The sequence below is a fragment of the Mus caroli genome, unplaced genomic scaffold, assembly GCF_978045245.1.
Source record: "Mus caroli unplaced genomic scaffold, Mus_caroli_1 scaffold_2, whole genome shotgun sequence".
Classification (NCBI taxonomy): domain Eukaryota; kingdom Metazoa; phylum Chordata; class Mammalia; order Rodentia; family Muridae; genus Mus; species Mus caroli.
Window position 1 is genome coordinate 169,202,037 of NW_028227257.1, and position 12,493 is coordinate 169,214,529.

The 12,493-nt window shown below is 39.2% G+C and overlaps 1 protein-coding gene across 1 annotated transcript in view; it reads right to left on the minus strand.

Moving 5' to 3' along the window:
• Positions 1-12,493, minus strand: part of LOC110308162 (uncharacterized) — a 76,570-nt gene that overhangs the window by 28,594 nt on the left and 35,483 nt on the right. The window contains exons 13-17 of the mRNA XM_085828685.1: positions 8,822-9,049; positions 4,149-4,376; positions 2,914-3,141; positions 1,672-1,899; positions 437-664 (exon numbers count right to left, since the gene is read on the minus strand). Of these exons, the coding sequence (XP_085684811.1) occupies positions 437-664; positions 1,672-1,899; positions 2,914-3,141; positions 4,149-4,376; positions 8,822-9,049 (1,140 nt within the window). The remainder of the gene's footprint in view (positions 1-436; positions 665-1,671; positions 1,900-2,913; positions 3,142-4,148; positions 4,377-8,821; positions 9,050-12,493) is intronic.

Here is a 12,493-nt window from a genome sequence, read left to right on the forward strand (position 1 = left end):
AGATTGTTTATAAAACCACTAGAACCTCAGACAAAATAGTGTCACCTAAAGCTAAAAATGAATATGATTAAAATATACTTTGATTTATCTAAAGGTGCATGTCACACCTCCCCTGTTGTATAAAGAGGGCAACACTGAAGAGATTCACTCCTCACATGACATGGGGTCCATGAAGCAATCATTGTTGTTAGATGGTACCAAGATGCTCTCCCCACTGTGTCTTCTCAACAAACTCTAAAAATCTAATTCAGATGCCAGTTGTAAAAAAATGTAAAATATTTCAATTTTGTTCTATTTAGTGACACAGGTTAAGAAAGGAGCATGTATGCAAAATGAGAATTTTTGAGTCACCTATCCAATTCAGTGGTTCATCAAACTTAAAATAGAATGCTATCAGAAACCTGAAACACTGTAGAGAGGCAAAACCAGAACTAACCTTGTTAAGCTATCCCACCAAGCTTTCCTCCTCGAAAATGGACTTAAATTGTCATCCTCAACATGAGTTCCTAATCTGTCGAATCCAAGATCACTTTGAAGACTCCTCTCACAAGTTCTCACTGAGGCAGATGTGTGGTCAGTGTGGATGTCTGAAGGTCTGGTCATCCTTTTCTCAGTAACAGACCAGGAGTTGGTGGGCTGTGTCTTCACATGAGTGCTGGAAACACTGCAGAGGAAAATATGTCATATCACAATGTTTCCTAAATGGCTCCCAAAATTATATTTTAACAATTGCTTTCAGAAGTGGGATTTCCCAATAAACAATCTTTCACCAGTAAAAACATTTCAGAGAATATCCACCATAACAATTTCTTTTTTTTATTAGGTATTTTCCTCATTTACATTTGCAATGCTATCCCCAAAATCCCCTATACCCTACCCCCTAACCCCCTACCCCCACACTCCCACTTTTTGGCACTGGCATTCCACTGTACTGGGGTATATAAAGTTTGCAAGTCCATGTGACTCTCTTTCCACTGATGGCCAACTAGGCCATCTTTTGATATATATGCAGCTAGAGTCAAGAGCTCCGGGTACTGGTTACTTCATACTGTTGTTCCACCTATAGGGTTGCAGATCCCTTTAGCTCCTTGGGTATTTTCTCTAGCCCCTCTATTGGGGGCCCAGTGATCCATCCAATAGCTGACTGTGAGCATCCACTTCTGTGTTTGCTAGGCCCTGGCATAGTCTCACTAGAGACAGCTATATCAGGGTCCTATCAGCACAATCTTGCTAGTGTATGCAATGGTGTCAGGGTTTGGAGGCTGCTTATGGGATGGATCCCTGGATATGGCAGTCTCTAGATGGTCCATCCTTTTGTCTCAGCTCCAAACTTTGTCTCTGTAACTCCTTCCATGGGTGTTTTGTTCCCAATTCTATGAAGGGGCAAAGTGTCCACACACTTTGGTCTTCGTTCTTCTTGAGTTTCATGTGTTTTGCAAATTGTAACTTATATGTCTTCTCAACAAACTCTAAAAATCTAATTCAGATGCCAGTTGTAAAGAAATGTAAAATATTCCAATTTTGTTCTATTTAATGACACAGGTTAAGAAAGGAGCATGTATGCAAAATGAGAATTTTTGAGTCACCTATCCAATTCAGTGGTTCATCAAACTTAAAATAGAATGCTATCAAAAACCTGAAACACTGTAGAGAGGCAAAACCAGAACTAACCTTGTTAAGCTATCCCACCAAGCTTTCCTCCTCGAAAATGGACTTAAATTGTCATCCTCAACATGTGTTCCTAATCTGTCGAATCCAAGATCACTTTGAAGACTCCTGTCACAAGTTCTCACCGAGGCAGATGTGTGGTCAGTGTGGATGTGTGAAGGTCTGGTCATCCTTTTCTCAGTGACAGACCAGGACTTGGTGGCTTGTGTATTCAGATGAGTGCGGGAAACACTGCAGAGGAAAATATACCATGTCTCATATGTTTCCTAAATGGTTCCCAAAATTATATTTTAACAATTGCTTTAAGAAGAAGTAGGATTTCCCTATAAACAATCTTACTAGTAAAAATATTTCAGAGAATACCCACCATAACAATTTCTTTTTTTATTAGGTATTTTCCTCATTTACATTTGAAATGCTATCCCCAAAGTCCCCTATACCCTCCCCCCTACCCCTCTACCAACACACTCCCACTTTTTGGCACTGGCATTCCACTGTACTGGGGTATATAAAGTTTGCAATTCCAATGTGCCTCTCTTTCCACTCACTGATGGCCAAGTAGGCCATCTTTTGATATATATGCAGCTAGAGTCAAGAGCTCCGGGGTACTGGTTACTTCATACTGTTGTTCCACCTATAGGGTTGCAGATCCCTTTAGCTCCTTGGGTATTTTCTCTAGCCCCTCTATTGGGGGCCCAGTGATCCATCCAATAGCTGACTGTGAGCATCCACTTCTGTGTTTTCTAGGCCCTTGTGTAGTCTCACTAGAGACAGCTATATCAGGGTCCTATCAGCACAATCTTGCTAGTGTATGCAATGGTGTCAGGGTTTGGAGGCTGCTTATGGGATGGATCCCTGGATATGGCAGTCTCTAGATGGTCCATCCTTTTGTCTCAGCTCCAAACTTTGTCTCTGTAACTCCTTCCATGGGTGTTTTGTTCCCAATTCTATGAAGGGGCAAAGTGTCCACACACTTTGGTCTTCGTTCCTCTTGAGTTTCATGTGTTTTGCAAATTGTAACTTATATGTCTTCTCAACAAACTCTAAAAATCTAATTCAGATGCCAGTTGTAAAAAAATGTAAAATATTCCAATTTTGTTCTATTTAATGACACAGGTTAAGAAAGGAGCATGTATACAAAATGAGAATTTTTGAGTCACCTATCCAATTCAGTGGTTCATCAAACTTAAAATAGAATGCTATCAGAAACCTGAAACACTGTAGAGAGGCAAAACCAGAACTAACCTTGTTAAGCTATCCCACCAAGCTTTCCTCCTCGAAAATGGACTTAAATTGTCATCCTCAACATGAGTTCCTAATCTGTCGAATCCAAGATCACTTTGAAGACTCCTCTCACAAGTTCTCACTGAGGCAGATGTGTGGTCAGTGTGGATGTCTGAAGGTCTGGTCATCCTTTTCTCAGTAACAGACCAGGAGTTGGTGGGCTGTGTCTTCACATGAGTGCTGGAAACACTGCAGAGGAAAATATGTCATATCACAATGTTTCCTAAATGGCTCCCAAAATTATATTTTAACAATTGCTTTCAGAAGTGGGATTTCCCAATAAACAATCTTTCACCAGTAAAAACATTTCAGAGAATATCCACCATAACAATTTCTTTTTTTTATTAGGTATTTTCCTCATTTACATTTGCAATGCTATCCCCAAAATCCCCTATACCCTACCCCCTAACCCCCTACCCCCACACTCCCACTTTTTGGCACTGGCATTCCACTGTACTGGGGTATATAAAGTTTGCAAGTCCATGTGACTCTCTTTCCACTGATGGCCAACTAGGCCATCTTTTGATATATATGCAGCTAGAGTCAAGAGCTCCGGGTACTGGTTACTTCATACTGTTGTTCCACCTATAGGGTTGCAGATCCCTTTAGCTCCTTGGGTATTTTCTCTAGCCCCTCTATTGGGGGCCCAGTGATCCATCCAATAGCTGACTGTGAGCATCCACTTCTGTGTTTGCTAGGCCCCGGCATAGTCTCACTAGAGACAGCTATATCAGGGTCCTATCAGCACAATCTTGCTAGTGTATGCAATGGTGTCAGGGTTTGGAGGCTGCTTATGGGATGGATCCCTGGATATGGCAGTCTCTAGATGGTCCATCCTTTTGTCTCAGCTCCAAACTTTGTCTCTGTAACTCCTTCCATGGGTGTTTTGTTCCCAATTCTATGAAGGGGCAAAGTGTCCACACACTTTGGTCTTCGTTCTTCTTGAGTTTCATGTGTTTTGCAAATTGTAACTTATATGTCTTCTCAACAAACTCTAAAAATCTAATTCAGATGCCAGTTGTAAAGAAATGTAAAATATTCCAATTTTGTTCTATTTAATGACACAGGTTAAGAAAGGAGCATGTATGCAAAATGAGAATTTTTGAGTCACCTATCCAATTCAGTGGTTCATCAAACTTAAAATAGAATGCTATCAAAAACCTGAAACACTGTAGAGAGGCAAAACCAGAACTAACCTTGTTAAGCTATCCCACCAAGCTTTCCTCCTCGAAAATGGACTTAAATTGTCATCCTCAACATGTGTTCCTAATCTGTCGAATCCAAGATCACTTTGAAGACTCCTGTCACAAGTTCTCACCGAGGCAGATGTGTGGTCAGTGTGGATGTGTGAAGGTCTGGTCATCCTTTTCTCAGTGACAGACCAGGACTTGGTGGCTTGTGTATTCAGATGAGTGCGGGAAACACTGCAGAGGAAAATATACCATGTCTCATATGTTTCCTAAATGGTTCCCAAAATTATATTTTAACAATTGCTTTAAGAAGAAGTAGGATTTCCCTATAAACAATCTTACTAGTAAAAATATTTCAGAGAATACCCACCATAACAATTTCTTTTTTTATTAGGTATTTTCCTCATTTACATTTGAAATGCTATCCCCAAAGTCCCCTATACCCTCCCCCCTACCCCTCTACCAACACACTCCCACTTTTTGGCACTGGCATTCCACTGTACTGGGGTATATAAAGTTTGCAATTCCAATGTGCCTCTCTTTCCACTCACTGATGGCCAAGTAGGCCATCTTTTGATATATATGCAGCTAGAGTCAAGAGCTCCGGGGTACTGGTTACTTCATACTGTTGTTCCACCTATAGGGTTGCAGATCCCTTTAGCTCCTTGGGTATTTTCTCTAGCCCCTCTATTGGGGGCCCAGTGATCCATCCAATAGCTGACTGTGAGCATCCACTTCTGTGTTTTCTAGGCCCTTGCGTAGTCTCACTAGAGACAGCTATATCAGGGTCCTATCAGCACAATCTTGCTAGTGTATGCAATGGTGTCAGGGTTTGGAGGCTGCTTATGGGATGGATCCCTGGATATGGCAGTCTCTAGATGGTCCATCCTTTTGTCTCAGCTCCAAACATTGTCTCTGTAACTTCTTCCATGGGTGTTTTGTTCCCAATTCTAAGAAGGGGCAAAGTATCCACACACTTTGGTCTTCGTTCCTCTTGAGTTTCATGTATTTGCAAATTGTAACTTATATCTTGGGTATTTTTGATTTCTGAGCTAATATCCATTTATCATTGAGTACATATCATTTGAGATCTTTTGTGATTGAGTTACCTCACTCAGTATGATGCCCTCCAGGTCCAATCATTTACCTAGGAATTTTATAAATTCATTCCTTTTAATAGCTGAGTAGTACACCATTGTGTAAATGTACCCCATTTTTTTTTATCCATTCCTCTCTTGTGGGGCAACTGGATCCTTTCCAGCTTCTGGCTATTATAATTAAGGCTGCTGTGAACATAGTGGAGCATGTTTCTTTCTTACTAGTTGGAACATCTTCTGGATATATGTCCAGGAGAGGGTCTTCCAGTAATACCATGACCAATTTTCTGAGAAACCGCCAGAATGATTTCCAGAGTGTTTGTACAAGCTTGCAATCCCACCAAGAATGGAGGAGTGTTCCTCTTTCTCCACATCCTCGCCAGGATCTGGTGTCATCTGAACTTTTGATCTTAGCCATTCTGACTGGTGTGAGATGGAATCTCAGGGTTGTTTTGATTTGCATTTCTCTGATGATTAAGGATGCTGAACATTTTTTCAGGTGTTTCTCAACCATTTGGTATCTCTCAGTTGACAATTCTTTGTTCAGCTCTGAGCCCCATTTTTATTGGGGTTATTTGATTTTCTGGAGTCCACCTTCTTGAGTTCTTTATATATATTGGATATTAGTCCTCTATCTGATTTAGGATAAGAAAAGATCCTTTCCCAATCTGTTGGTGGCCTTTTTGTCTTATTGATGTTGTATTTTGCCTTACGGAAGTTTTGCAGTTTCATGAGGTCCCATTTTTTGATTCTAGATCTTACAGCACAAGGCATTGCTGTACTATTCAGGAATTTTTCCCATGTGCCAATATCTTCGAGGTTTTTCCCCACTACCTCCTCTATAAGTTTCAGTGTCTTTGGTTTTATGTGGTGTTCCTTTATCCACTTAGATTTGACCTTAATACAAGGAGATAGGAATGGATCAATTCGAATTCTTCTACATGATAACCACCAGTTGTGCACAGCAACTTTTGTTGAAAAAGCTGTCTTTTATCCACTGGATGGTTTTAGCTCCCTTGTGGAAGAATAAGTGACCATAGGTGTGTGGGTTCCTTTCTGGGACTTCAATTCTATTCCATTGGTCTATTTTTCAGTCGTTATACCAGTACCATGCAGTTTTTATCACAATTGCTCTGTAGTAAAGCTTTAGTTCAGGCATGGTGATTCCACCAGAGGTACTTTTATCCTTGAGAAGAGTTTTTGCTATCCTAGGTTTTTTGTTATTCCAGATGAATATGGAGATTGCTCTTTCTAATTCCTTGAAGAATTGAGTTGGAATTTTGATGGGGATTGCATTGAATCTGTAGATTGCTTTTGGCAAGATAGCCATTTTTACAATGTTGATCCTGCCAATCCATGAGCATGGGAGATCTTTCCATCTTCTGAGATCTTCTTAATTTCTGTCTTCAGAGACTTGAAGTTCTTATCATACAGATCTTTCGCTTCCTAGTTAGAGTCTCGTCAAGGTATTTTATAATATTTGTGACTATTGAGAAGGGTTTTGTTTCCCTAATTTCTTTCTCAGCCTGATTATTTTTTGTGTAGAGAAAGGCCATTGACTTGTTTGAGTTACTTTTATATCCAGCTCCTTCCCCAAAGCTGTTTATCAGGTTTAGGTGTTCTCTGGTGGAATTTTTAGGGTCTCTTATATATACTATCATATCATCTGCAAAAAGTGATATTTTGACTTCTTCTTTTCCTATTTTATCTCTTTGATCTCCTTTTGTTGTCCAATTGCTCTGGCTAGGAGAGACCATCCAGAGACAGCCCAACTTTGGAATCCACCCCATAAAAAACCACGAAACCCTGTCACTAGGCAGATGCCAATTCGATCCTACTGACAGGAGCCTGATATACCTGTCTTCTGTGAGACTCTGCCAGTGCTTGGCAAATACAGAAGTGAATGTTCACAGTCATCCATTGGATGGAGCACAAGGTCTCCAATGAAGGACCCAGAGAAATACACAGGGAGCTGAAGGGGACTGAAGCCCCATAGGAGGAAATTCAATATGAACTAACCAGTACCACCAGACCTCCTTGCAACTATACCATCAGTCAAAGAAAACACATGGTGGAACTTGTGGCTCTAGCTATATATGTAGCAGAGGATAGCCTAGTCGGTCATCAATGGGAGGAGTGGCCCTTGGTCCTATGAAGGCTCTAGGCCCCAGAATAGAGGAATGCCAGGGCCAGTAATAGGAGTTGGTGGGCTGGGAAGGAGGGTGAGGGGGGAAGGGATAGGGGATTTTCAGAGGGGAAATTAGGAAAGTGGATAACATTTGAAATGTAAATAAAGAAAATATATAATAAAGAAAGAAAAGAAAAAATATATATACTGCATGATAAATTTATTTTTCAATTAAAAAGAAGAAGAAATGTACAATTTTTCATATAAAGTGTCTCTAGAAATTACTCAGCTATTCTTCCAGTTACATACATAGATCAGAATTTTCCTTGGTTCCATAAACAGTAAAATCAACAAAATGAATTAAAGTGGTATAAGGAAAGTGAAATTCAAGGGATTCCTTTCATTTAAGAATATGTCAATGTAATAAAAAATAAATAAATAAATAAATAAATAAATAAATAAATAAAAAGAATTAAAAAAAAAAGAATATGTCAAATTTGTTCTTTAAACACAGTTTTATATTTTTAAATTATTCTAATTCATGTGTTCATACAAATCTTAAATTCAACTATGCACATGTGGTTACCAGTTTAACTTTCATCTATAGGATGGAATACAGAACCCCCAATGGAGGAGCAAGAGGAAGCACCCAAGGAGCTAAAGGGGTCTACAATCCTATAGGTGGAACAATGATATGGTCTAATCAGGACCCCCAGAGCTCATATCTCTAGCTGCATATGTAGCAGAAGATGGTCTATTCAGCCATCATTAGGAAGATAGTCCCCATTCTCTAGCAAACTTTATAAACCCCAGTAGAAAGGAATGCCACAGCCAAGAAGTGGGAGTGAGTGGGTTGGGGAGCAGGACAGGGCGAGTGTATAGGGAAGTTTTGGGATAGCATTTGAAATGTAAATGAAGAAAATAGCTAATAAAAAATAAGAACCCACTCTATAATAAAAAAAAGAAAGTTTAATTTTAATAATTAACTGAAAATGATAGATATTAACCCAAGAAATTGTTCATAAAACCACTAAAACCTTAGGGTCTAGACAAAATAGTGTCACCTCAAGCTAAAACTGCATGTGATTAAAATATACTTTGATTTATCTAAAGGTGCATGTCACACCTCCCCTGTCATATCCAGAGGACAACACTGAAGAGATTCACTCCTCACATGACACGGGGACCATGGAGCTACAATTATTGTTAAATGCTGGCAAGAACCTCTCCCCACTCTGTCTTCTCAACAAACTCTAAAATCTAATTCCGATGCCACTTGGAAAGAAATGTAATATATACTAATTTTGTTCTATTTACTGACTCAGGTTAACAAAGGGGCATGTCTACAAAATGAGAATTTTTGAGTCACCTATCCAATTCAGTTGTTCATCAAAATTAAAATAGAATACTATCAAAAACCTGAAACACTGTAGAGAGGCAAAACCAGAACTAACCTTGTTAAGATATCCCACCAAGCTTTCCTCCTCGAAAATGGACTTAAATTGTTGTCCTCAACATGTGTTCCTACTCTGTTGAATCCAAGATCACTTTGAAGACTCCTGTCACAAGTTCTCACTGAGGCAAATGTGTTGTCAGTGTGGACTTGTGAAGGTCTGGTCGTCCTTTTCTCAGTGACAGCCCAGGACTTGGTGGGCTGTGTCTTCAGCTGAATGCTGGAAACACTGCAGAGGAAAATATGCCATGTCTCATACGTTTCCTAAATGGCTCCCAAAATTATATTTTAACAATTGCTTTAAGAAGAAGAGGAATTTCCCGTTAAACAATCTTTTATCAGTAAAAATATTTCAGAGAATACCCACCATAATTAATTCAAGTTTAAATTTGTGTAATTAGTTCAAACAATTCAAAGGTGATTTGTTTTTCCCATCAGTCATATACTTTTTTATTATATTGGTATCATATTGAATAAACCATTTTAGTTATCACAGATATACAGAAAGTTTTAGAAAACTTAACATGTTTATACTATTTATAATTTCAGTGTCTAACAATGATATATGATACACATTTTTATTTTTAATAAAAAGCACTGAAAACTGGTCCTAATTTTAACCACCCTCAAATTTTCCAAGGTCTTATCCCCTCCCTACAGACCCAACTCCATGCCTTTTCCTTCTATTTCTTTGTGAAAGGTAAGCAACAAAGCAGACCAAAAAGTATACACACACACATTCACAAAGTCAGAAACCACACATACAAGCAAAAATCAATAGGACAAAGAGTATGTCTAAACTGCCTGAGCAGACTCATATCCCAGCTGGACCTCCATTCTCCTGCCACCTGTCTGCCCACCTCCTTTGTATCTGCTGAGCCTCAAGCATACAGGTAAGATTCCTTTCTCCCATTCATCTCCCCTGCTTTTTGAATCTGCTGGAGCAAGCTCAGCTGCTTTGAGCAGCCTGTTATCCCAGTGGAACATCATTACTCCCCCATTCTCTCTGTACACCTTCAATAGATCTGCAGCTACTTAACCACACAGACCTGCAGATCTGGAACCATACAATCCAAGAATATCAATCAGAGGCCTACCATACCAGTACTACTGAGTTTAAGCCCCCCAATACCTACTATAAAAGATACATCAAGGGAACAAAGTCATACTAATGGATAGCAGCCATCAAAAGAACATAATTAACAAAAGCCAGGCTAACTTGACACCTTGAGAGCACAAATACCCTTCTACAGCAAGTCCTGGATAGCTTACCACTTCTGAAAGACAAGAAAATTACCTTTGATTCAATCTTATAGAAATGGTAGAGGCCTTTATATAAGAAATGAATAAATACCATAAAGAAATATATGAAAATCTAACGCAACAGGTGGAGGTCTTTAAAGACGGAACAACAACAACAAAATCCTCTAAAAACATACAGGGAAATACTACTAGACAAGTGAAAGAAATAAATAAAACTCTACAAGATGTGAAAGTGGAGATATAAGGAAAACACAAACTGTTGGAATCCTGGAGGTAGAAAACCAAGGAAGAGAAGAGGAACAACAGATTAAAAACAGAACCAACAGAATACAGGTAATGGAAGAAAAAATCTCAGACATAGAAAATATAATAGAAGAAATAAATCCCATCCCATATTCACACCTCTGACCCCTAAAGGTCTCTGTCTGAAAGAGTAGCAGGGATGGAAATGGAGAGGAGCCTGAGCAAAAGAAGTTCCAGCAACAGGCCCAAAGTGTGATTCAGCTCAAACAGCGGTCCCAAGGCCTGACCCTTTTACTGAGGCTATAGAATACTCATAAAAAGGGATCTATCATGACTGCCCTGTGAAAGACCCAGCAAGCAGCTGAAAGAGTCTGATGCAGATATTTGCAGTCAACCATTGGACATAAGCAGCTGGCCCCTGTTGTTGAATTAGGGAAGGCTAAAAGAAGCTGAGGAGAAGGGCAATTCTGTAGGAGGACCAGCAGTCTTAATTAATCTGGACCCATGAGATCTTTCAAACACTGGACCACCAATCAGACAGCATACACCAACTGATATGAGGCCCTCAACACACATATACTAGAGGACTTTTGGGTCTTTGTTCATTCACATATGATGCATCGAACCCTCAAGAGACTGGATGCCCCCAAGAGTATAGAGGTCAGATGAGCTGGGGAATGGGGTTATTCACGTGGAGATGGGGTGGGGTGGGGAAGAGGTGTGTGATGAGGAGCAGTCAGAGGGTGGATGGGGAGGGGCAGAGAATGGAATATGGAGTGTAAAAATATGAATTGCAAGTAAAATTAAATCTAACAAAAAGGAAGAAAAAAATCAGTCAAAGAAAATGTTAAATCAAAAAATTTCCTGACACAAATTATCCTGGAAATCTGGGATACCATTAAAAGACCTAACCTAAGAAAAGGAGCAATAGAATAAGAGGAAGGTTCTCACGTGCAAGACCCAGACCTATCAGATTCACACTAAAACTTCTCAAGAGACACTCTAAAATCTGTACAAGGGCATGGTCAGGTACCTTACAATGTCTCAAAAAAGCCTACCTAGACTATTCTCCCCAGCAAAACTCTCAATCACCATAGACAGAGGAAACAAGATATTTGAAGACAAATTCAAATCCAAACAATAGTTATCCAGAAATCCAGTCCTATAAAAAATACAAGAAGAAAATCTCTAAAGCAAGGAGGATAAATACATTCAAGTACACACAGAAAATAAATAATTACATGCCAGAAAAAACAAGGGAAGCCCATACAACTACACAAACACTACCAGCACCATCATCAGTATAACAGGAAATAATAACTGGTTATTAATATGTCTCAACATCAATGGACTTATTTCCTCAATAAGAAAACAGAGGCTAAAAGAAGTGATTCAAAAAGAGATCCATCATTCTGCTGCATACAAGAAACAAATCTCAGTAATAAAGGCAGCTATTACCTCAGAGGAAAGGGCTGGAACAAAGCTTTGCATACAAACATACATAAAAAGAGAGCTGGAGTTTCCAATATAGTATATAATAAAATAGACTTTCAACCAAAACTAATCAGAGTGTCAGAGAAAGGCACTTCACACTAATGAATGGGGAAAAAATCTACCAAGTAGATATCTCAATTCTGAACAGATATGCCCCAAACACATGAGTACCCACATGTGAAAAACAAACACCGCTAAAGTTTAAATCCCACATCAAACCCCACAAATCAATAGTGGGAGACTTCAACACCCCAATCTCATGAATGGAAAAGTCATCAAGACTGAAATTAAACACGGAAATCATGAAATTAACAGATGATAGGAATCAAATGGATCTAACAGGCATCTACAGAAACTTTCACCAAAATCACACAAGAATATTTTTAATCCCAGCACTTTGTGGAACCTTCTCCAAAATTGGTGTTATAATCAGGCAGAAAGCAAACCTCAACAGATCCAAGAAGAATGAACTAAACACTTGAAACATATTAGATCCCCATGGATTAAGGCTAGACTCTAACAACAGAAAGATGAGAAATCCCAAATATTCATTGAAAGTGAAGAACTCTCTACTCAATGATCACTTGGTCAAGGAAGAAATAAAAAAGGAAATTAAAGACTTGTCTTCTTTTTCTTTTCATTTTTGTCCCTCTCCTCTTTCTCTTTGTTCCTC